At 42.6% G+C, this 26,759-nt stretch overlaps 1 protein-coding gene across 31 annotated transcripts in view; it reads left to right on the forward strand.

Annotated features, from left to right (window-relative positions):
- Window positions 1-26,759, forward strand: part of LOC109897033 (receptor-type tyrosine-protein phosphatase delta) — a 593,471-nt gene that overhangs the window by 495,588 nt on the left and 71,124 nt on the right. For 14 of the 31 annotated variants that reach the window (XM_031832363.1, XM_031832376.1, XM_031832366.1 and 11 more), the window contains 7 exons: window positions 9,366-9,554; window positions 10,789-10,797; window positions 11,561-11,578; window positions 13,738-13,848; window positions 15,364-15,375; window positions 17,877-18,146; window positions 24,948-25,529. In XM_031832363.1, the coding sequence (XP_031688223.1) occupies window positions 9,366-9,554; window positions 10,789-10,797; window positions 11,561-11,578; window positions 13,738-13,848; window positions 15,364-15,375; window positions 17,877-18,146; window positions 24,948-25,529 (1,191 nt within the window). The remainder of the gene's footprint in view (window positions 1-9,365; window positions 9,555-10,788; window positions 10,798-11,560; window positions 11,579-13,737; window positions 13,849-15,363; window positions 15,376-17,876; window positions 18,147-24,947; window positions 25,530-26,759) is intronic. The other 17 variants (XM_031832396.1, XM_031832394.1, XM_031832395.1 and 14 more) reach the window with 7 other exon arrangements.

Here is a 26,759-nt window from a genome sequence, read left to right on the forward strand (position 1 = left end):
ATCCCTTTGTTTTGCTGGATACAGTTGAAGCCACTCTGTTTGGGAGCATAGTAAAAACGTAAGGGTATGAACATTTAAACGTTAAAACGTTTAAACAAAATTGGGATCCATAATCCCCCCCCCCCCTCCATCCCATTCCATTACGGGAGGGAGATTTTGATTGCCGATAGATAGGCCTAGTGCACGGTTATCACTCTGTCTGCCTGGTGGCTGACATGCTTATACTGCCCCACCCCCCTCTCTCCTTCCATCACTATCATGCAATAAAAGATGTGAGTGTTGGTGTCCTCGGAAGTATCAGTCTCCTCCGTTCCCAAAATACTGAATCTTAACTAATCTTGAGCTAGCAATCGACTTTTCTTTCTACTAAATGTCTTGGTAAGCCACGGTATTTAATAAACTTTAAAGTACTTTTTTAGGAGAGAGAGGTAGCTCGAGATTACACGACTATCAACACCAGCTGTACCTGGCTCACGGTACCAAATACCTAATACTATTTACCCAGTGTCAACTGAACACAGTCGTCTGTATCACACATGGCAAGGAAATGGCTGAACATATTTCCACCTCGAACAAAAGCATGACCAAACACACTCGGTAGATTATTGACAGAAAGCTGGATTTTGAGTACCGGTCTGTTTACACAGCGGTAACTGGGTCAGGGGTTTTTCGCTACAAATTTGAACTATTCATTTGCTTTCCAAATTCACAAGGAATTAGGGAGGACTGACAAGTCCTGCGGGTAGATTTTATTATTCTCTGTTTGTTTTTGTTGCTTTAGAGCCACTAGCGTAGTATTTACACAGATCAGATCAGACCAAATTCCTTTTTACGTAACAGGTTGTTTCACCAATGCCTATCTTGAGAGGCAACTTACAACAAAGTAAAGTCCTTGGCTGTGTTAGTTTCTGGTTATGTTAGTTTCTTGCAGTCGGGTCTGCGGTGGACTTTGAGCTTTGTGCTTGTCTGCCAAGTACAAACCTGAATGATATATTTGGGAAATCGCCCCCTGCATGCTGTCTCTCTATTAAGTGCTGGTTATGAGGATTTTGTCTGCCATACTTGTATTTGTACTTTGACTGTTATCTAATGCCTTTTGATGGAAGGAGGCCTATTTGAGGATGTAGCTAGTCAGAACTAGGTGATTATGTTCGAGTGAAGATCTAAACCGAGAATCCAATATTGTATAAAATGGAAGAGGCTCGATCGAGATTACCTAATAAGATTCATATGATGCGATACACCCAGATTATGCTCAATCAGTCCCGTGATCAATCTGCCATATCTTGGAGTGAATGTCATATACTATATTTTGTGGTCTTCTATTTTACTGTTTTTGATGTTTGCTGTCATACATTGTTAATATTCTTGGATTATATTTAGCACTCCCTCCAAACCTTGACAACCTTGCATTCGGTGGCAGTCTTGACTTGTATTGCTCTGCGTGGTTTGCTACACCTTCCCCTCCGTGAGATACTTTTGTCCATTGATGGTCAAAGGTCATCACTTTCACTTGCATCTTAAGTATTCCAAGTATTCGACACTGAGGCGTTTATAATCTGACAAGCAATCCAACGGAATCCCATAAGTATGGGGGGGGGGGGGTCAAGTTCCAGTATGATAAGTCTTAAACAAGCCCTGTATGTACAGCAGTGTGTCTTGAAGGGATATGTTGTGTTTGAGTAGCTCGCACCGAAGTGCTATCAGTAAAGACAAACTCCTGGTGGTCAATAACCATTTACGGTCAAGAGCTCAAGCCTAATCTCTCTAACACACACACACACACACACACACACAGAACAGCTATCATAGTCCACATGGAGAGCACACCGTCAGCACACCTTTTATCGGTTGCGATGTGTTAAAAGCATCATTTAGGTGACAGCTTTCCTGTTCAATACAGTGCCAGAGAGAGAAGGCAGTGAAACCAAAACGTCAGCAGTTAGGACTGATTTATATTGTGTCAATTTCTTTCATTTCCTAGGCCCTGTATTCACGATGTGCTTTCCCCACCTGTTCTGCTTGACATACAAATACAAATGTCATTTAAAAAATCTATTTATGCCATTGTAGGATATGAATTCTATTAAAGCATATTTCTTGTGGCCAAAATAACCCTGGAAGGTTAAGTTTTTATAAGGGAAATCTGATTTCAGAGACGTGCCTTAACCTGAAACCTTGTTTCTGTTTCAAATGGAAGAGGAGTACGTGGGTGACAGGCACAAGCGAAACTCCACGTTAAAAAGCAAAAGGAATAAGCTAATTAAATGACAGTAAAACATTGCGCCCACTGGTCCGAGGGCACAAGATCGAGAGAATGATTTCGCAGTGCAATGTTCTTGTAAAAAAATACATATAAGGAACAAGTTTCACCTCTGTAGAGGGTTTATGGAGGAAATGATGGATGGATATGTGGAGAAACACAGCCAGACAATATTCTGTCTATAAAAAATACTCTCTTTGAGGTGGAACTGTCACATTTTGGAATATTTCAATCCAGCTGTACATAGCTGATAAAGCAAATGTAGGTAGATTGAGAGGCCTGTCATCGTTGATTTGCTAGACTGTAAAATATCACCTTTTTACTGCGGTGAGAAGTGCACCTTGTAAGTGGAGCAGGGGAAAACAACAGCGGGGAGGGTGAGAGATGTAGGGGAAAACAGAGAATGAGAGATAGCGAAAAGGAGAGCAAATGGCGTCATAGATTTGGCACAAAGAGAAATTACTGGCTGCCTTTGTTACTGAAGAGCTCTTACATTTGGTCGAGTAATTTTGAGAGAAAACAAAAGCATAATTAACAGTTCCCTCTCGAATGCCAACATAATTAAATACATTAGTTGAACGGCTGCAGAGAGAGGAACATTTTGTTGAAGAGGATTCAGGTTCGCCCTTTAGCGGGTGTACTAACTGGTTGTATTGAACTTTGTGGGGAAAAATTTGAGCGAATGCTGTCGTAGTACAAGAAGCTGTCCTACTCAACTACTCAACATTGCTTATATTTCTTCAAAAGTTTGTGTCTCAACCAAAAGCCCCTTAAAAAAATGTAGTCCATGGCAAAACTAAAGAAAAAGTGTTCTCCCGCCACAAAAGACGGTTTGTTATCAGCATAATAGAATACCAAATCCTAGGCATGTTACACTGCCGCGTAACCCTCTGGGTCACATACAGTATTGAAACAGAAGGGCTGGCACGGATGAACTCAATAACGTTAGTGTTGCACGGTCTGTGCTCTTTGTCAAAAGCCATTTGCCCACACATCCTGCACAGTTGGACATCTGCCAGTGTCCTGGGGTAATGGTCAAGTCCTGAGTGCGTTACGGTGCCAGTCATCCTTAGATCGCCTTTTCTGGCAGGTTTTCTTGGCCTGCAGATTTCGCTCCCTCATCTATGCCCTGAGAGATGATTTGTTAGATGATTTATCCTGGACTCTGGCACCATTTCCATTTTATCCTCTCCCGAGGCCACTGCACTCTGTCTTTCATTCTCTCGTTCCTTCTCGTTCCCGCTCTCTCTATTCTGTGTGCGTTGCATGCCTGCACTTGTAGGTCACTATTATCCAAGTCCATAAAGCAACCAAGACTTAATTAGAACTAATTTCCATTTAATGCCCAATCAGCAATGCATGCCATGGACTCCGCAAGCCAGGCCCAACTAAATGATTGTCATTCGAGGAGTGTTGGAGAAGCAAAAGAGATGGTTGGTTAACATTCCTAACCCGGGAAATTCTTCATCTTCCAGGCTGTTGCTTTATTTATTTGGTGCTTTGATCGCAGCTACATTTCTAATTAGTGTGCCTTAACTGAACATTGCACACTATACTGAGGAGAAAAGGCCGTGGCTGCTGTGTGATTTAGGGGTGGAAGCAAATAGTTACTACCGTCACACTCAAAAGGAAATGTGAAATGTACTGTGCCTTTTTGTGCTGCCCGAAAAACCTCAAGACCAAAAAGAATAATAATATCAAATTCTAAACTGGACATGCTGTACAATAAAGCTAAAAGGAGTGAGAAATATAAGACGGATGGGTGTCATACTTGAACAGTTCCCCCAACTGACTTTCCAGCATTACGATAATCCGCCATCTTCAGGCAGGAGTGATTCCCAAACAACAATGATTCTCAGCACGCTCTTTCGCTACTGACCTGTGACAGCCTCTTTAAGTAGATTGTATCCGCTCAAAAAGGTCCAACAAATATATCTTATTTTGGCCTGTAGGGATTTTCCCAGAAGAATAACCTAAAGCCTGGGGTGAAAAGTCTGGTTCCGCCAAGGGGGAGGGGGGCCTGACTGAATCCAATCCTTGTGCGGCAGGCATGGAATTAATGATGGAATGGGACCGGAAAGGTTTATGTCTTTATGGATTCATTTTTTTTTTGGGGGGGGGGGGGGGGGGGGGTCCACCGCACAACAGAAAAGGCTTATTTATTTCCTCCCCTTAAATCCCTCTGTACTTATTAGGTCATTTTGAAATTGAATGAAGTGTGAATTATAGAAACCACTACCGCGACCTCGCTGTATTAGAAGCGTTGACTGCCAGATTTATTAAATATTCCACTCACAACTCAATGTTCTAGGCAGGATCATGTGAGAGTGGCAAACTAGCAAATAATGGCACACAGCAAGTACACACTTCCTGACTTCCTCTACCCAGGTCAAGTGTGTGGAGTGTCAACAGGAAGCTGTCCGTCAAAGAAGTGGTTTCTAATAGCTGTGTAAATCTGATGTTAAAATGTAGCAAATATAGCATGGCAGAAGTAGACATCCAGCCCCTTGGTTCACCTCGCTGAGATAACCGCATTAGGCTCACAACGTTCTGTAAACATGGTACCCCCTGCTTCTTCACTCTTCCCTCTCTCACTCCATCCACCGTTACACAAACTGGGCTAAGTTGGTCTGGTAAACAGTAACTAATCACATCCCAAATGTTAGCCTGGTCTGCAGAGACTCAATTAGCCAGATTTAATTAGCGGTCCTCCCAAAGAGAATATTACTTATGTTTGTCAGTTGTAATTACACCACTGTGCAAAGGGAGTGTCGCACCGGGGCGTTTTGGGTGCGTTCTTTGGGGTTAGGGGAGAAGGGTTTGGTGGTGGCAGTCGAGACAAATTAGAGGGCTGGTTAGAATTTTGAAGCCTTTCCAAATGAGGGACTTTTAAATATACGTGTATGGCTTCCCTTATCATCAAGGAGAAAGCAACATGTTGTTAGGGAGACGTATGACTGATCGATAGACATAATTTGCTAATAGCCTGAGCTTATGTCCAATGACCTAGGGTCTTAAGCCAAAACATGCTCACTGAGGTACTATTTGAGCCAATGTCTTTTTTTTCTATCCTCGCATACTTGGCACCTGATGGCCTGACTGGTTAATGTGTGCAAATTGTCATTGCAAGTGCTTTTATATCAAGCACCAGCTCTCAGCAGTTCTTTAGAAGGTGACTTCAGCATTACTCCCCTCCATCTCATTTAGTGTGTAGATCCATTGTTGAATACAGTACGGTCTTGAGCAAAGTTATGAAACTGCCCTCATCTTAAACTGTCCTTGAGCTTTCAGGTTTTTTTTCTCCTGTGAGGTGAAAAGAAACCCTCACAGAGGTCTCTTTATGCTGCATTTTACATCAATGCACAGAGAATGGAGATGTCATGCATGCTGAACATCGACACACATATACACACACACACGCACAAGCACACACACACAAATTCAACGTTTTCCAATTTCCAATTCTATCACAGGAAACAGCCAACAGTTCCCTGAGCGGTAATGAATTAGCCCGTATTGATAATTTATGCAACCACAAGTCGAAAACCCAAGCCCTGCCTATTAGCAGAACTGCAAACATAGCACATAGTAAAATTGCTAGCCGCTTTGCCCCGTTAGATTAATGAATTAATTCCTTTTTAACACTTTGTCAATAACTCCACCATTTTTCAAAAAGGCGTACAACAAACATCATGTTGCATAAATTAACTAGCGATTATTCTCGTTTTATTTGGCTCTCTTGGCCTCCTGAAGAAAATACTGCCGCAGCTCGGCCCAATTTTAGTTGTTAATCACACCATAAGTGGAGGAAAGGTATTTCATTTCCTCATTTATTAGCACAATGCTAATTATTTACGTTTATCCTGTAGTGAGTGTATACATTTTCATACTTTTTCATTCGGGCCCCCCATGGGAATCAAAACCCACAACCCTGGCTTTGCAAGCGCCGTGCTCAAACAACTGAGCCACACGGTTCATTCTATGAGGAAACATTGTATACTGGGAGTGGCAGAGGAAGGCCAAAAGGGGCCTTTTTGTTATTTTTAGATCACAGGGGTAGTTTTAGAGTTATGGTCGGGCAGTATCTGAAGATACCTCTGTCATGACTTCTTGGCTGCTCCGGAGGAGCACGACTGCACTACCTTAGATCTCTCAAACTCGAGCTGATTTTGTATCAAACAATGGAATTCTGACAAAGACCACACAGTGGATATATTTGAACGTGTAGGCATTGTCCTGCGGCGTTCTCTTTCAACTAGCTTTGTCTACAGAGTAAAATTAACAAGGGTATTGCTTTGCCCAGCACGAGAGCAATTTTGATTGATCAGAGAACGGCACAATTATGATCTCCTGAACACATATTTGCCCCCTCAACCATACATTGTACATTTCTCCGACAATGATTTTTAGGCTGCACGGATTGTGACATCCCATTATGATATTCAACATGCGTCCTCCGAGGCATGCTCCTGGTTATTGTGTTCGAGCAGGTAGCTTTAGAAATCGACTGATTTTCCATTCGACCTTCGAACGGCCTGTGGAAAGCTCGGGAGAGGGAGATACCTCGCTCAATTAATTCCTCTTCTCCACCTCACCCTCCGCTCCCTCCCCTCAAACGAACACCTCTTTCATTAGGCTGTTTCGTTAATGGTACTTTAACACAGAGGTGCATTCTATGAAAGAGAAATGTACCGTCCTTGTCTTTTTTCCGTGTCTTCTTTTTGCTTGGAATCCAAAAACATTTCCTGTTATTTTATGCCGTGTGGGCAACGGCTGTAACCAGTTGATTTAATGTCACATTTGATGTATTAATCTGCAAAGATTTTAAAGCATTCTTCTTGACCAGCTTTCTTAACTGAACTGCATACCCCTAAGTCATGAGAGGAGGTGTGCTTCGAAATAGTTTAGAAGTTAAACATATTTGTGAGAAACATGTTTGTTAGGCTCTCGAAATCTAAGTTATTTAAAAAAAAATGTGTCATTCCTTTTAACAATCAAAGTAAATCATTTGACTCACTGGTTTAGTTCAACAATATAATTTCATTGTCCCTATTTTAGACTTGGACTATCAGTATTAAAATTGATGGGCCTGTATGAGTATCCAGATAGACACAAGTTCAAGCCTTATCCGATAGCAAATCCATGCCTTTATTGATGGTTAATTACCATACAATGAGAGAGCATGTTTTGTGGTGACTTATTTTTGTATAGCCTGAAGACTCCTTACTAAATAAAATTGTAAGTTGTGTATTTCCTCAACACACTCTGTGACTCTTTCCCCTCTCTCTCGCTCTCTCTCTCTCTTTCTCTCACTCTCATTAGTTTCTCTCTCTCTCATTAGTTGCCTTGTGATCAGTTGAGAGAGTTGAGATTTCCATTTGTTTGCGGTGTGATGGATTGTAACTCAAGATGTTAATAGAGTGCACATTAGCCAGTAGCGTCGCCCCAACAGGTAGCTCAATACGCCTCAATGGAACTAAAATGAGGTAGGATCACATATTCACGGTTGTGTGAGAGTGAGTCTCTTTATGTAGGATGAGGAAACATGATGCCAGCAAACTTTTAGATGGACCAACCCCCAGGCATACCTCATTTCTTTAATGGCTAATGATCGAGAAGAAGACACTTAGGACACTTAACACCTTGGATTGAGGATGTATGCTAAACTGTGTGTTTGTGTCATGATGTATTGCGAATTACACTTAAAATAGTATTGTCTTATTAAAACCCCTTTCCCCTTCCCTTAATTACTCTGAATCGCAAAGACTTGGCAATTCGTTTTAGCCACCCTAAAGACATTCTCCAAGTTCATTTTTTAGAAGTTGACTGTCAAACCTATATGAATATAAATAGAATGGCATTCTATTTCTGCGCTTATGCCCTCATCTCCATTATTCACTCGTTAAAGTTAACCTTGGTTCAGGTTGGGACATTAACTTGAAGAGGGAAAGTTTTGAAGCTCAAAACTAAGTTCCTAATTTGTAATGAAGTCCAATTCTTAAAAAGGATGAACCCGCCACGGTATCCTCTCCTACCAGATAACCAAAAGTATTGTTGGAAGGGAGCCACGACTGTTGTCAGCTGCACAGAGGCAGCGGCTGCTCAAAGCTGTTTCCAGCCTGATGTGTGTCTCATGAAACTTTGATGAAGAGAGTGAGTCAGAATAGGTGGCTTTTGCGAGAGGGAAGGAAAAATGAGCTAATTAGCCATATCATGATGGGAAGAGTGAAGCTTTAAGGTGTGCTTCAGCCTCACTGGTATGCCAACCGCATTGGTTCTGTTTGTCATATTAACGCTTTAGTGTTAACTTAACCAAGGTAAAGCAATAGCCATTTTGGATGGGGTATGTGCCCCAGCGCTCTCTGTAAAAGCCTTCTCTCGCTGTGAAAGAGTGTCAGCTTCCTGCTAAGAGCCTCAAGGGCCAGAAAAGCTGATGTAGGCCTTTGATTGTCTTTGTTTTGTTAAACTTAATTTTTTTTGCTCAGGAGAGGGCGCTGCATTAGTTATCTTGTCTTGCATCTCGAAAAACAGCGAGAGGAGCAGTCCCCCTTTCTGATAGCAGCACTTTGTAGCACAGGCAGAGGAAGAGACAGGTTTATGTGGCAGAGATCCATCCAATATGCAGTTGTACACACGCTGAGAAGCAGTACAAATACTCAAAACACACCCCAGGTGTCAACTGTCTGAAAAATCTGTTGTGTTTTGTGTCACATTTTTAGAATGCAGAGCCTTGCTGAAATTGTGACTAGTGGTTATGTAAATGTTCAATCTCAGTTTATGTTATTTGTATTATTTGAAGGTTTATGCAAAGTATAACTCGGATGGAATCAGAAAATCGTATTATGTCACTGAATAACTGTTTAGAACTTGACAATAGTATGAACGCAGTGCACGCATACACATCTCAATATGTCACTTTTCCTTGCTCGCTCGCTATCTCTCTCTCTCTCTCTCTCCCCCTCACACACACACATTCTTGTTGATTCTAATCTCCTATTGATTGTGATTATGTCTGCCCTCTTCCTCTGGCTCTCTCCCCCTCCTACTCCTCTCACTTGCACTCAATGTGCTCACAGCTATGGTTTCCTCTTGGTTTTCACAGAGGACCAACTGCCTGCTGGTTTCCCCACCATTGACATGGGCCCCCAGTTGAAAGTGGTAGAGCGAACTCGCACGGCCACCATGCTCTGTGCCGCCAGCGGCAACCCTGACCCAGATATCTCCTGGTTCAAAGATTTCCTGCCCGTCAACACCACCAACAACAATGGACGCATCAAGCAGCTCAGATCAGGTAGGGTGTCACTGCCGCCCCCGGATATAAACCGGGAGTACTATTTTATATTTGCACCCCAATCCCTTCCGTTTCTGGTCTCTCGTTCTCCTCCTCTTCTTCTTCTTCTTTGGCTTCGATTTAGTAGGTAATGGCATTGTTTCTACTGCTGCTTCCTCCTCCTCCTCAACTGTGTGTGTCCTGGTGTGTCTCGTCTGTTCCTCCCACCCCTGCCTCCGGTTTTGTCATGGCTCTGTCGGTTATCTCCATGTTTGTTGCCGCTTCAGTCTGACTCTCTCATTGCTCACTGCTGTGACTGTTCTTCTGAAGAGTTTCTTTTCTTTTGGTTTAGTTGATTCCCTTTGACTGCCCCGGTGCAGTGTTTGACGGATCCATTCTCTTCTTTTGATTTCCTCAGTTTTTATCACTTGATTTCACTTAAACGATTAATATTCAACGTTGGGCTTCATTCAGAACTTGCAAAGGAGCACCCATGGTTTTTAGCAATTGAATTGCTTTCTAAGACAGCAAGAGAAAATTGACGAACGGAGTGAACAGGCAGACATTTAGACACTTTCCTTTCTAATTCTTTGTCCTTTTGGTTGTGATTTAACAACAAAATGTCCTTTCAAACTAACAGTTGTACTAAATCAGAAAAGAAAAGCTAACCTAACTTTGACGAAGGCAACTTTTCTTTCCGGAATGTTTTCCAGCCATAAGCAGCCACAGTAGTGTGTGAGACTTGTGTCTAGCTTTCCCAATCCCTTGACTCTCTCTGGATATACTCAATGCTTTTCCACGTAGACTCCAACTTTCGCTTCCCTATGCTTGTGGCTTATTCCCAATATTTCCACATCCTGATCCCCTGAATATTCAAAGTTTCCTTTTGATATTGACATAGCATTAGAAATTATATATGCTTATTGTTACTTAACTCGTAGTTTGGCTAGCAATATTTGCTAATAGCAAGCTGTTTAAGATTTCTCACTACTTCTGGTACACTTAGTCTTCTATGTTTGACCACCTGTCTTCCCAGATTCCACAGCTGTCCTTTGTTAAATTGTCTTGTTAACCCTCCTTTGCCTGTTGTTAACAGAAACTGTGTAAATTAACACTTTTTTTATGTGCGACTTTCATTCTCCTGTGACGTAGAGTTGATAAAGATTTAACTCTGACAAAAAACGATGTAACTAAACCTAAGGAATATAATCATATTTTTATGCTGTCTTTCTTCTCTCCGTATTTAAATCTACAGAATCCTTTGGTAAGTGCTTAGTTCTGAAGCACACTTCACTCCCCACTAATTTTTCTTCATGTAATAACTATTAATAAAATGCATGGCATGCATTTTACTAACAGTTAGTGTAGACACAAAGATAACCCTAGTGGACACACATATACACCCCCCCCCCCACAAAGTTTTCCTATAAGCCATACAGGCACCTTTTCAAGAGCACACACATTTCACCCAGCTTAAGCCCAATATATGCCATATCCACCACCTTTGTAATATAACCTACCTATCAATCCTCACTGTATCGTATCCTCTCACTCAATCACTCACCCACTTACCCACTCACTCAATCATGTAAAGCCTACTAGCATTATAGAGATTTAAGCAGATGTTTAGCGATTACTATGAGGCCAAGCTAAAAGGTTCCAAGTCTCTTAAACGAGTCTCTTCCCTTCTCATATTCCAACTCCTCCAAGCCTTCCAAAGTAGATGGTCTTCAGAAGCCATGCCACTTCCAAAATGGCTGCTCCCCTGAGGCACACCTCTGCACAAGTTCTCTGACCTTCTCTGACCTATGATACCTTCCTATGATGAATCCTGTCTTTTTTTTAACCAATAGAGTAGAGTTCTCTTTCTATCTCTCTCTCTTTCTTCTTTCTCTTTCCTCTAGTACTCATTATTTACGTACTCTGATAAGTCTAATTTGATTCTTCTTCCAAAGCCCCCAGACTCTATCTTCTCGTACTAATGCTTCTTCTTTCTAATCTTATTTGCATTCATATTATCCACCCAGGTGGTACACCAATAAGAGGTAAGAGTGCTGAACTGACGTTCACAGAATGAACAAAGCAACTTCATTCTTGCTGTCGTCCCATCCATCCGCCCGTCCGCCTCCATTTTTGTCCTGTTTCCCGACTCCAAATCCCATTTAGTTCTCATTATCGACTTTCCTTTTTATTTGTCCTGTTCCGTTGACTTCATCCAATCTCCATTTTTTGTCTATGCTTTACTTCCTCCTTTGAATTTTGATTTGAAGAGCCTTTTTCAAAAAAACTCAGTTGTGATATGCTTGCTCTGGCTCAAAGAAGCATATCCAATGACAACTTATTTTTTTCGAACTCAAATTTTTATTTCATTTTTTGTTTAATTTTTGGCCATAGCGACTCATGTGTCCCTCTTTTTGTCCAACTAAAACAACCAAACATTTTTCCCCCTTAGCTGCTCTTGTTCAGCACTTAAATGATGCACAGATGCTGTGGAATTACGCAGGCATGCTGAAGACAACATTGCCTTTCCTCTGCTTTTTTCTCCCAAAGAACTCTTTCTGTCTTTGCAAGTCTATTTTTTTTATTTCTTCTATTTGCTTTCCTCTCCTGTACCTTCTGTAAAAAAAAATATAAAAAGCCCAAACAACTACTTTTTTGATAAAGTTTCTCCCGGTGCTTTTTTCTCTTTCACCTATTTTTCTTACTTTTCTTGGGTTTGAAGGCTATTTTACTTTTTGACGTTTTTTTTATTCTTCAAGGTTTTGGGGAAGGCAAACAGTTGAGTCAGGCGAGGACCTGGCAGGTCCATTTTTGCCATTTGGGAGTTGGAGAGTGATTGATGCATAAGCCATTTTCCCCCTGGTCATATGACACCACACTGCGGATCCCATTGGTGGATTTTTATGGGTGTCTTTTGTAGCTTTCACAAGCTAACGCAGTCAGTGGTTGGTTGCCTTCTTGTCGGCTCAAGGCCACCATTTTGAATTTTGTCTTCTAATACAATTGCATTTTATTTTTCAGCTAAGGGTTGTCAAAAGGTTGTAAGTTGTGCCGACATACATTTCTTGCTCTTTGGAAAACATCTGCATGTCAAACATTTTGTGACAGAGGGTGATATATTTGTAATACGATATTATGATGAGTATTTTTTTTACATATCTCAGCGGCATTTTTCCCCCCCGTTTTTTGTAAGTGCTGCATTTTTCTAACCAACTTTGACTGGATGAAGTCCTAAATCATTTGATTGATATTGGATCTGTGATTAAATATGCTAAATTTCATACCCAAATTTATTGTTTTAATGTTTTAATTGTCCTCCCTTGTTATGCTACTTTTGTATACTGTAAACCTCTTTTGTTTGATCCATGCTTCCTTGAAGCAGTTTCACTCATCCCCATATTGACAGTCCAGTGAAATGTTGTACATTGCAGGGCTTGCCCCTATCCCTCAAAGTCGAGCTATTCTATGACATATTTTAACACTGGCCTTAAAGTTGAGTGCCTTTTTAGACCCTGCAACATGTATGTAGGTTTGTTTGTATCCACTGAAGTCAATAATAAGGTAAATGTTAAATATTAAATATTTTTCCATGGTTGTTAAATGTCATTTTTTCCCCCTAAGATTTCTGTAGGTCTGATAATGTAGCAATTCGACTGCAACTATCCATGATTACTACAATTCAAATGTATTTTGATAATAATCACAGAATAAACGGAATAAAGCTGTCACACATTTAATACATCAGACCAGGGGAATGTTAGGGGAAAATCTGTCAAGTTACAAGAATAATGCCTATTTGCTCAACAAATATGGTTGTGTTGGTCAATGTTAAAGTGAACTATCCTCTGTGCAAATGATCCCTACAGATACCAAAAATCCCTCTACGCTAGTTACAATGGTAGCCGATTTTACTCTGTACCCTCATCGATTTAAAAAAAAGAGCAAGTCTAGGAGTGAGCGGGCCCCAATGACATGTTGGCCCCTGAGCAGTCTAAAAGTGCAAATCTAGGAGTGAGGGGGCCCCAATGACATGTTGGCCCCTGAGCAGACTAAAAGAGCAAGTCTAGGAGTGAGGGGGCCCGAATGACATGTTGGCCCCTGAGCAGTTTTACAACAAGCACGTTTTTTTATGTTTGTCAACTCAATTCAAAATGGCAGACACTTAACCAATGGTGTCCGGCACATATCTTCTATTCCCACGCAGGGGCCCTCCAGATTGAGCAGAGCGAAGAGTCCGACCAGGGGAAGTATGAGTGCGTCGCCACTAACAACGATGGAACCCGCTATTCTGCCCCCGCCAATCTATATGTTAGAGGTAGGAAAGCAATGATCAAACAACAACGGTATTCATCTTTGGAAGAAAAACATTTAAGTGGTATATTATGGTGCGGTATATTATAGTACAACTGGTGTTGAAACTGGGTAATTCTGGGTGCTGGAGTTACTGATCCAGTCCAGAGGTCCATGGCCAGTGAGGTACGTGTAAGTATGGCTGTTTTGTTCTATTAGACCTACCTGCACTGATTTGAACCTGTGTGTTCTGTTTTGTGTTTTTCTGTTCTGTTTCCTAAGTCTAACTCCAATGACTTGACTGCTTGGTGTGTTTACCTACTAATTGACTTTTACTCCTAAATGTACCTTGAGGGGAAATGGGTGGACAATCCTTCCACCAATCCCCTCTATTCATAGTAGCGGATCCTCTCTGATCTTTCTGTTTCTCTTCTCTTTTGAGCAACATTGGAAGGACACCTTTAACTCATCTCTCTTTGTCAATACAGTATTAAAAGTGCTGAGATTATATTAAATAATAATTGTATGTAGTTATCATTAAATCTGTCATTTTAACGCCTGGTTGAAAATTGCAACATCTTTAATGTCTATGCTAGTGTTGATAGCATCAGCACATACATGTATTTGCTCATTTTCTTATAAGTGATAATTCATTGATAGGTAACACTATGTATTCTGGCTTTCATATCACCTTCTTGCGCTATTACACATTTTTATTCCAATTGTCACGAACTGTCTATGTGAAAGTCACATTACATAGTTGAAGGCCAGTGGAATAAATGTTATTGTGTGTTTTTTAAAATAAATACTCTACTGATAAAATGAAGGTTTTATGTGATGCCGTGTCCATTGTTACCTTTTCATATAGATCAGTTAAACGTAATGGATATTCTTTTTTTCATATTAAATGGAGTAGTTTTTCATCAATTTTGTATGAATATTTTCACTGGCAGCTGTAGGTATTCTTCTTTAAAAAAACTAAGATCTATGATTCTGTCCGAGCCTTGTGGTTTGCAGTGTCATCACGGATCATCAATTTAAAACACAATCAATGACAATACCTAGAATGCTGAATAATGAACTAATTGATTTTGGAACAAACTTAAAGTGGATATTGAGCAAATAAATGAACAGATATATCTTTCTGGATATCATATTATTACTTTTTGTATTGCTCACCTTTTCAACATGCAGAACATTTGTATGTAAAACCCAACCTACCTATAGCATGTTAATCCTCGATATAAGCCAACCACATGACTGGGACAGGATTATATGATATGCTAAACATAGAAAATTATTTCAGCCCTCAAAATGCTTAACATATTTCATTGGTGCTACAGGACCTCTGCCTCTAAACCAGGGTGTAAGGGCAATGCAGCGGAATCCCTGTCCCCATGTGACAGGAAGTCCTTCACATTTTTTAAGTAGCAGTTTCAACGCCTTGAACATGGCCTTTTTACTCTCTCTGTGTCTCCCTTGTTTCCTTCTCCTTTCCTCATTTCATTGTGTTCTGCATCAAACCCCCTACATCCCTCAGAGCTGCGAGAAGGTTGGTGTGTTTTTACTTTTATACAAAACTGAAACTAAAGAAACTAATTTATTGCAACCGTCCAAAAACACAATTCTCAAGAATACAAATCAAATACATTTTTCTCTCTCATTTTGTTCTCTTCTTGGTTCATTATCATTTATATTACCGATAGCCTTGTATTACTACTGTTGTTTCTGCTGAGTTTCTCAGTTCACCTTTTCCATGAAGAATGCCCTTGGTCTTGGCTACGATGCTTGACTGTCCAAAAAGTGGTGCATGTCGTGGGAGGAAATGTGCATCTTTGGGGCGGTGGGAGGGTGTGGGATAATATTTGCATCTTCGGGGAGTATTTGCATGGTGACCTGTTTATGCTCAAGCTAGAGATCCCCCCCCCCCCCCGCTCTCAGCCCCACCCCTGCCCCTTGCCCATCGGTGTCCTTAGCTTGTCAGTGTTCCTGCTTGGTTACTCAGGCCAACGGCGTGACAATGGCAGGCGGCACAAAAAAGCTCAGGGGCAACATGAGCCGCAGCACCGGAGGTGTCCTAAATCACTGCAGGCTCCTGGAATGAAGCGCTGCCATGCTCTGCGGCCTGCCTAGCTAAGACTGGATGCACATTTTCCCTCTGTTGCTCTTCATCATAGTCTCAGAGAAAGACATGTTTTAAAAGCTATAAGCTAAATTCCCCTTGTGAGATGTACGCTGCCTCTGCAATGGATTTTTCCTACAGAGGCTTTCATGAAAGAATGATGTATTTGGAGCATTAGCTGTAAGACTTGACAAATGTAATGATATTCAAATTAGTATGATAACATTATGTCATGGGGGAGCAGGATCCAATTGGATATTAATTAAATATGAAGCGAGTGAAAAGTTGTATTTAATAATGCAAGTAGTAGTTTCTGAGATTCCTTCTCTCTGGAGAGGCACAATCTGCTTAGCAGAATGTGCTGTATTAAATGTGATGGCGGTTGAACACATTAGCTAATTCTACATGTAGATGCAGGCTTTTAGCTTTAGCAAACAATGCTATTAGCAAACAATGTTATTTTAGCTAGCGCTCAGTTTTATATCACATCACGTTAATGTATATTAATGACCACATACTGCGGGAAAACCCAATGGCTCTTGCCATTACATTAGTCAAGGCATTTTTTGCCCCATATTTGAGAGGAGATTGTTTAATTTGAATTAAAAGTGATTGGGACGATGGGAGTGTTTCACCCTTTATTAGTATGACCAAGGTTCACCGCCAAAGCACCTGAGTGATTAATCTTTCCAAGGTGCATGGAAGAGCAAACGGCATTCCCCAAATTCTGCCACCATTACGCATCTGCGTATCAAAGGAGATCGGCATATTGGGACTTATATTCATTCAGAGTAATATAAGCAGTAACACTGACTTCATTCCTTTAATCAAATTTCTCACTAGACATGTTTTAAAAACCAAACCCATTCCTCCTCTGTATCTGCCCCAGCCCCTGTCCCTTAAATATGCTTACCCTATATGGTGTGTTTCAATCGTATGTGGTTAACTAACTTAGTTAAACCTCAGAAAACGTTGTGATTCGTGTTGAGTTGCCTCTGCCTATCCCTGTCCTGTCCTGTCCTGTCATACTGTTGCACTTCCCCTAATCTGTCCAGTGACACTGTAAATTTGTCCTGCCCTAGCAACTCTAGCTTAATAATAGCCAGTAGTGTTAATTTCCCAGAAACCCAACGCTGCCAGCCTAAACCTTACCTCCCTCCTGCCAGTCTAACTCTAACCGTCCTCCCCATGTTTGATATCTGTCTTTTTTTGTTACTATTTTTTTTCCCTCTCAATCCTCCTCTCTCCTTCCCATTCACCAAACATGGTTGCCTCTCTAAGCCAGCTATGTGCTTGTGTGCATGACAGAGAGTCCAAGCCACCATGACAAGCTCCAACCTTTTACCTCATAATGGATGCTGTTTCTTTTCATTTTCTTTTCAATATCAAATTTGGATATGTTTTTTCTTGTTGTTTATACTCGAACATGGTTATTTCGGAATGTGTATCCACTTTTTTGATCTGAGAAGCAGAGTTGCACTCTATTCCATGTACCGTAGTTGGATGTGTTCCCACCACGGGCCGTAGTATGTGTGATGTGAGAATGTGACGCGGCACATTTACTTCACATCAACTGGAAGAACGCAGCATTGAAGTTGTTCTCTTGTACACTTCACTCTGCCATGCTGTCGACGCTCCAGTTCCTCTGTGCTGTTCTCTTTATGTCTGTATGGATGGTATCATTTGTGCATGGTGTTTGTGTAATCATTAGTCCGTAGCTAGTCCCATCTTTGATTCCTGGACTGTGTTAAATATATTACATTAGATATAAAAGTTACATTTCGGGCAAGTTGTATTGTAAATGTAAATATTTTTATTATCCGTCTGTATACTGTAAACTTATAAGTCTCTTTTTTTCTCGGCCGTTGATGGGAAACCTTGGCCTTGTGCGGTTTGTACGAGTTGTTACCATTGCCTTTTGTCTTTTGCAGTGCGCCGGGTACCCCCGCGGTTCTCCATCCCGCCCACGGACAACGAGATCATGCCTGGAGGCAGTGTCAACATCACCTGTGTGGCGGTGGGCTCCCCTATGCCCTACGTCAAATGGATGCTGGGTGCCGAAGACCTGACGCCCGAGGACGACATGCCCATTGGACGAAACGTTTTGGAGCTCACTGACGTCCGCCAGTCGAACAACTATACCTGCGTGGCCATGTCCACTCTGGGGGTCATCGAGGCGGTAGCGCAGATCACAGTGAAAGGTAATGCACGTTTACTTCTTTCTGTCACGTATTGTTGGTCTCAGGAAGAGGGTTCCTAAAGCCTGGGATGTGTTGACGCCAGCCTCCGTGGATTAGATGCTAGATTGAGAATCAGTGAAAGGCTTATCTCACAACCAGGGGAGTTAAACGCCAGAACTCTATATCCCTGTTGGTTGTGTGTTCGTGTGTGTGTGTGTGGGGGTGCGTGTGTGCTTGCAACATAGTGGGTATTGTTTGATCTTCTCAGTAGGCAGGGGTACTTATCAGAGTGTAAGCATCTCCTCCAATGCATACCAGGGAGAGAGAGATTCCAGATTGTCGTCATCATGTACACACACCAACACACAGAAGTACACTCACACACGCGCGGCTTTGTTTCTCCCAGACATAACAGAGGGATATTAGTCACAATATAACCAAGGCTGCCAGGAACTTCCCCCAATTTTACAATTGAGATGGCATATAAAGACAGTCCATCGCCCTCATATCTTTCGACTCGTGTCACTGGTGTAGGTATTAAAGCAATAAATTAACCCACTACATTATTTAAGAGATACACATTGGAATTCTCTGGTTAACAGAAGCTTCCAGGGCTTTTGGCCTTTTACCTGTTTAACAAGAGTTCAAATATGGTTATAATGCACTGATGTGGCATACTAATGCAAGGTAAAAAATGTATGCACTGAGTGTACGAAACATTAAGGACACGTTCCTAATATTGAGTTGCACTCCCCCCTTCTGCTCTCAGAACAGCCACACTTCGTCTGGGGGTAACAACACCCGTGCCAATATATCCTCCAAACACCGGCTTCTCTGGCATTATCACTTAATTATACCATGGCATTGTTGAATACTCCTTTCTGATTGGCTTGCATTATTTCACTATAAAGCACAGTATATTTGCACGGTAGAATTCAATGGCTATAGTTAATTTTTACATGTTTTGTTTGAGTTGCTTTTCAAAGCAAAAGTCAAATAGATAACAGTATTGTTATTGTTAAGCATGATTTTCACAATAGCAATCTAGGACTGATGGTATGGTTAGCTAAACTAGCAAGTCTGTTTGTTTCATTACCACGGTAACTACTGTAGCTATCTAGTGAACTTGGTAGCTACGTCAGTGGATGTTGAACCCATTTCTACCGGCAAATAAACCCATTTCTATACTGTGGTGCAAAAGGAGAAAAATAAATACATACAGTATGGGAATGAGGTAGTTGGATGGGATATTTACAGATGGGCTATGTACAGGTGCAGTGATCTGTGAGCTGCTCTGGCAGCTGGTGCTTAAAGCTAGTGAGGGAGATGAGTCTCCAGCTTCAGTGATTTTTGCAGTTCGTTCCAGTCATTGGCAGCAGAGAACTGGAAGGAAAGGTGGCCAAAAGAGGAATTGGCTTTGGGGGTGACCAGTGAGATATATCTGCTGGAGCGTGTGCTACGAGTGGGTGCTGCTATAGTGACAAGTGAGCTTAGATGGGTGGGTGGGGCTTTACCTAGCAGAGACGTGTAGATGACCTGGAGCCAGTGGGTTTGGCGACGAGTAAAGCGAGGGCCAGCCAATGAGAGCGTACAGGTCACAGTGGTGGATAGTATATGGGGCTTTGGTGACAAAACGGATGGCACTGTGATAGACTGCATCCAATTTGCTGAGTAGAGTGTTTGAGGCTATTTTGTAAATGAATTCGCCGAAGTCGAGGATCGGTAGGATGGTCAGTTTTATGAGGGTATGTTTGGCAGCATGAGTGAAGGATGCTTTGTTGCGAAATAGGAAGCCGATTCTAAATTAAATTTTGGATTGGAGATGCTTAATGTGAGTCTGGAAGGAGAGTTTACTGTCTAACCAGACACCTAGGTATTTGTAGTTGTCCACATATTCTAAGTCAGAACCGTCAAGAGTAGTGATGCTGGATGGACTGGCGGGCAGGTGCGGGCAGCGATCGGTTGAAGAGCATGCATTTAGTTTTACTTGTAAGAGCAGTTGGAGGCCACAGAAGGAAGAATTGTATGGCATTGAAGCTCGTCTGGAGGTTTGTTAACAGAGTGTCCAAAGAGGGGCCAGAGGTATACAGAATGGTGTCGTCTGCATAGAGGTGGATGAGAGAATCACCAGCAGCAACAGCGACATCATTGATGTATACAGAGAAGAGAGTCGGCCCGAGGATTGAACCCTGTGGCACCCCCATAGAGACTGCCAGAGGTTCGGACAACAGGCCCTCCGATTTGACACACTGAACTTTATCAGAGAAGTAGTTGATGAACTAGGCGAGGCAATCATTTGAGAAACCAAGACTGTTGAGTCTGCCAATAAGAATGTTGTGATTGACTGAGTCGAAATCCTTGGCCAGGTCGATGAATACAGCTGCACAGTAATTTATCTTATCGATGGTGGTTATGATATCGTTTAGGACCTTGAGCGTGGCTGAGGTACACCCATGACCAGCTCTGAAACCAGATTGCATAGTGGAGAAGGTACGGTGGGATTCTAAATGGTCGGTAATCTGTTTGTGAACTTGGCTTTCGAAGACCTTAGAAAGGCAGGGTAGGATAGATATAGGTCTGTAACAGTTTGAGTCTAGAGTGTCTCCCCCTTTGAAGAGGGGGATGACCGCGGCAGCTTTCCAATATTTGGGAATCTCAGACGATACAACAGAGATGTTTAACAAGCTAGTAATAGGGGTTGCAACCATTTCGGCAGATAATTTTAGAAAGAGAGAGTGCAGATTGTCTAGCCTGGCTGATTTGTAGGGGTCCAGATTTTGCAGCTCTTTCAGAACATCAGCTATGCGGATTTGGGTGAAGGAGTAATGGGGAGGCTTGGGCGAGATGCTGTGCGGGTTTCAGGGCTGTTGACCAGGGTAGGGGTAGCCAGGTGGAAAGCATGGCCAGCCATAGAAAAATTCTCATTCTCTCTTATCGTGGATTTATCATTGGTGACAGTGTTTCCTAGCCTCAGTGTAGTGGGCAGCTGGGAGGAGGTGCTCTTATTATCCATGGACTTTACAGTGTCCCAGAACTTTTTTGAGTTTGTGCTACAGGATGCAAATTTCTGCTTGAAAAAGCTAGACTTAGCTTTCCTAACTGCCTGTGTATATTGGTTCCGAACTTCCCTGAAAAGTTGCATATCACAGGGGCTATTCGATGCTAATGCAGAACGCCACAGGATGTTTTTGTGCTGGTCAAGGGCAGTCAGGTCTTGAGAGAACCACCGGCCATATCTGTTCCTGGTTCCAATTTTTTTAATGGGGCATGCTTATTTAAGATGGTGAGGAAGGCACTTCTAAAGAATAACCAGGAATCCTCTACTGACCGGATGAGGTCAATATCCTTCCAGGATACCCGGGCCAGGTCGATTAGAAAGGCCTGCCCGCAGAAGTGTTTTAGGGAGCGTTTGACAGTGATGAGGGGTGGTTGTTTGACCGCAGACCCATTACGGATGCAGGCAGTGAGGCAGTGATCACTGAGATCTTGGTTGAAAACAGCAGAGGTTTAGGGCAAGTTGGTTAGGATGATATCTATGAGGGTGCCCGTGTTTACAGATTTGGGGTTGTACCTGGTGGGTTCATTGATAATTTGTGTGAGACTGAGGGCATCAAGCTTGGATTGTAGGATGACCGGGGTGTTAAGCATGTCCCAGTTTAGGTCACCTAGCAGCATGAGCTCTGGAGATAGATGGGGGGCAATCAATTCACATATGGTGTCCAGGGCACAGCTGGGGGCAGAGGGTGGTCTATAACAAATGGCAACAGTGAGAGACTTGTTTCTGGAAAGGTGGATTTTTAGAAGTAGAAGCTCGAATTGTTTGGGTACAGACCTGGATGGTAAGACAGAACACTGCAGGCTATCTCTGCAGTAGATTGCAACACTGCTCCCTTTGGCAGTTCTATCTTGTCGGAAAATGTTATAGATAGGGATGTACATTTCAGGGGTTTTGGTGGTCTTCCAAAGCCAGGATTTAGACATGGCTAGGACATCCGGGTTGGCTAAAGCATTGAATAAAACAAACTTAGGGAGGATGCTTCTAATGTTAACATGCATGAAACCAAGGCTTTTATGGTTACAGAAGTCAACAAATGAGAGCACCTGGGGAATAGGAGTGGAGCTAGGCACTGCAGGGCCTGGATTAACCTCTACATCACCAGAGGAGAAGTAGGATAAGGGTACGGCTAAAGGCTATAAGAACTGGTCGTCTAGTATTTTTGGAACAGAGAGTAAAAGCAGGTTTCTGGGCGCAATAGAATAGATTCAAGGCATAATGTACAGACAAAGGTATGTTAGGATGTGAGTACATTGGAGGTAAGCCTAGGTATTGAGTAATGATGAGAGAGATATTGTCTCTAGAGACGTTTAAACCAGGTGATGTCACTGCATATGTGGGAGGTGGAACTAAATGGTTGGTTAAGGCATATTGAGCAGGGCTAGAGGCTCTACAGTGAAATAAGACAATAATCACTCACCAGGACAGTAATGGACAAGGCATATTGATATTACGGAGAGGTATGCGTAGCCAAGTGATCATAGGGGTTCAGTGAGTGGTTGGGCTGACTGGAGACATGGCGATTCAGACAGCTAGCAGACCGGGGATAGCAAGCTAGCAGAAGGGCCTTAGAGGGATGTCGCGACGGAGGAAAGTCTGTTTTAGACTCCTCGTGCGGTGATGTCGATAGACCAGTCGTGATGGATTAGTAGGGTTCTGAGTAGCAGACGGGTCCAAGTCCAATTGGCAAAATAGGTATAGTGGCCAGCTAGCGGGCCGCGGCTAGCAGGCTAGCAGATGAGCATTCAGGGGACGTTGTGACGGAGGGGCCTGTTGGAAAAGAAACCTCGGGAAGATTACGTCTGTAGTCCAGTCGTGATGGATAAGCAGGGCTTCGTTCAGTAAAAGGGGCCCAGGCCAATTGTCAAAATAGGTATACTGGCCCGAGAAATTGGCCGATGGGCCTATTAGCTAACAGTCCGATATGCTCTAGACAGCTAGCGGGCCGCGGCTAGCAGATGGGCATTCAGGAGACGTCGCGACGTAGGAGCCAGTTGAGTTTTTATTTATTTTTTATTTCACCTTTATTTAACCAGGTAGGCTAGTTGAGAACAAGTTCTCATTTGCAACTGCGACCTGGCCAAGATAAAGCATAGCAGTGTGAGCAGACAACAATTAACAAGTCAATAACACAGTAGAAAACAAAGGGGGAGTCTATATACAATGTGTGCAAAAGGCATGAGGAGGTAGGCAGATAATTACAATTTTGCAGATTAACACTGGAGTGATGAATGTTCAGATGGTCATGTACAGGTAGAGATATTGGTGTGCAAAAGAGCAGAAAAGTAAATAAATAAAAACAGTATGGGGATGAGGTAGGTGAAAAAGGGTGGGCTATTTACCAATAGACTATGTACAGCTGCAGCGATCGGTTAGCTGCTCAGATAGCTGATGTTTGAAGTTGGTGAGGGAGATAAAAGTCTCCAACTTCAGCGATTTTTGCAATTCGTTCCAGTCACAGGCAGCAGAGTACTGGAACGAAAGGCGGCCAAATGAGGTGTTGGCTTTAGGGATGATCAGTGAGATACACCTGCTGGAGCGCGTGCTACGGATGGGTGTTGCCATCGTGACCAGTGAGCTGAGATAAGGCGGAGCTTTACCTAGCATGGACTTGTAGATGACCTGGAGCAGGTGGGTCTGGCGACGAATATGTAGCGAGGGCCAGCCGACTAGAGCATACAAGTCGCAGTGGTGGGTGGTATAAGGTGCTTTAGTGACAAAACGGATGGCACTGTGATAGACTGCATCCAGTTTGCTGAGTAGAGTGTTGGAAGCCATTTTGTAGATGACATCGCCGAAGTCGAGGATCGGTAGGATAGTCAGTTTTACTAGGGTAAGCTTGGCGGCGTGAGTGAAGGAGGCTTTGTTGCGGAATAGAAAGCCGACTATTGATTTGATTTTCGATTGGAGATGTTTGATATGAGTCAGGAAGGAGAGTTTGCAGTCTAGCCAGACACCTAGGTACTTATAGACGTCCACATATTCTAGGTTGGAACCATCCAGGGTGGTGATGCTAGTACACCCTCAAGCAGATTATGTCAGTAATCCAGTCGTAAAGGATCGTCGGGGTTCCATGCCCCGTACCGGCAGTAGAAGGGGTCCGGGTATTGTAACCCAGGAGTGGCTGATGGGCCTAGCATGAGCTAGCTCCAGGTTAATTGGTACTTGCTTTGGGACAGTGACATTAGCCAGGAGTAGTCACTCGGATTGCAGCTAGCTAGCTGCGATGATCCAGGTGAAAAGGTTTAGCGCTTGCGGTAGTAATCCGGGGATATGGAGAGAAAATAGGTCCGGTATGCTCTGGTTTGAATCGCGTTGTACAAACTGGCGAGAGCTCTCCGAGCTAACGGTTAGCAGATGAACACTATCGGTGGGTAGCTGACTACTAGCTAGTAGCTTGTGAGCTGGCTAGCTGCTGTTGGGGGATTCTGGTTCGGAGGTAAATAAAAATACTTTAGAATAAAACAGATCCACACCACATTGGGTGAGGCGAGTTGCAGGAGAGTATTTTGAAGTTGAGGTTTAGAAAAATAGTTTAAAAGATATGTGAAGAAAAAGATAGATAAAGAATTATACATGGGACACGGCAAGATGAAGGACAAAGACGTCTGATTGCTACACCATCTTGGATTGAAATACATAGAACGTATAGCCCCTCGTTGATTATCCCTTACACACATATATATATATATATATATATATATATATATATATATATATATATATATATATATATATATATATATGCTATCTGTTTGTTTTTCCAGCATTGCCCAAGCCTCCCGGCATTCCCGTGGTGACGGAGCGCACGGCCACGAGCATCACGCTGACCTGGGACTCAGGCAACCCTGAGCCTGTCTCTTACTACATCATCCAGCACAAGTCCAAGTTTTCAGAGGACACATACAAGGAGATCGACGGCGTGGCCACCACTCGCTACAGCGTGGGCGGCCTCAGTCCTTACTCGGACTATGAGTTCCGGGTGCTGGCGGTGAACAACATCGGGCGTGGGCCACCCAGCGAGGACATCGAGGCCAAGACGGCTGAGCAAGCACCCAGCACGGCGCCCAGGCAGGTCAGGGGTCGTATGCTCAGCTCCACCACGGCTATTATCCACTGGGACGAACCAGAGGAGGCCAACGGGCAAATTATGGGCTACCGTGTCTACTACACCATGGACTCTGCGCAGCAAGTCAACACATGGGAGAAGCAGATAGTGCGTGGATCAAACTTCCTCACCATTCAGGGCCTCATCCCCAACAAGACCTATTACATTAAGGTCCTGGCCTACACGTCTGTGGGTGATGGACCTCTCTCTGCAGATCTCCAGATCATAGCCAAGACGGGAGGTAAGATTGTGTGTGGCCTATGTGTGTTTTTGTGGACCAAAGCCTTTAAATTGACAATTATGTTAACTGTATATGAGTTGGGCTATAAATCTTGTAGGAACTGAAGATCCGCAATCTGTGAGTTATGAGTAAACAAACAAATCATCTAACTCTACAAGGGAGAGAATATCAACAGGCTAATTTGACAGCCATGTGTCTTCTTGGGAAAGCACATCACTCACTCAGTCTTTTTAGTCAGATAAAAGTATCCTTGTTTCTGACCACAGCAGTAAACACATTTGAAATCTCTTTTTGGCACGCACTTGCTCTTGAGTGCCAAACAATTTTCATTTGGCATTCTGAATGTCAAAAATCATAGTTTATTAAACATTATAAACTAGGTGGTTCAAGGCCTGAATGCTGATTGTCTGCCAGCCGTGGTATATCAGACCATATACCAGGGGTATGACAAAACATTTATTTTTACTGCTCTAATTACGTTGGTAGCCAGTTTATAAAAGCAATAAGGCACCTCGGGGGTTTGTGGTATATTGCCAATATACCATGGCTAAGGGCTATAATAACTGCCCTTAGCTGTGGTATATTGGCCGTATACCACACCCCCTTGGACATTATTGCTTAATTATACAACAAGTGGTTTGGAATTCCTATTGTTAGAGCCTATCCTGCCTGTGATATACTACACAATATACACATGTCCAGTACATTCATAAAATGTGCCATTGTTTAAGTCGTTACCTAGCAATGTACTACTGCTACTACTACTTTTACAGATACACTGTCTCATCTGCCCAGACATGCAACTTATAAACTTGATCACTGTAAAAAGTATCTAGACATTATCTCTGACATTTGCAACATTGTTGTAATATTGAAATTCAGGCAGGCAGCTTTTCTCAGCCACTCAAAATCATGAATCTGCATCATTTTTATTGATATATACAAAGGAAAGTAAATAGAGACACAGGTAGAACGAAATGAAATGCAGCTAGTTAGCAGTCTTTCCAGCTTCAGTATGAAGTGATTGTGTTAGCTGTGTAGTTGGCTAGTTAGCAAGTGGGGAATGAGCCTCCATAGCAAACATTTCATTTTTGTTTGTCATAGTTCCAGAACATTGCAGGTTGCTATCATCCAGCGCTTGGGTAGTTTTGCTTTACATGGCATTCAATACGAATAGAACTAACGATCAGAGTATGCCTAAAATAGCACTTAGTTGAAAAACTGGATGGT

The sequence above is a fragment of the Oncorhynchus kisutch genome, linkage group LG9 (genome assembly GCF_002021735.2).
Source record: "Oncorhynchus kisutch isolate 150728-3 linkage group LG9, Okis_V2, whole genome shotgun sequence".
Classification (NCBI taxonomy): Eukaryota; Metazoa; Chordata; class Actinopteri; order Salmoniformes; family Salmonidae; genus Oncorhynchus; species Oncorhynchus kisutch.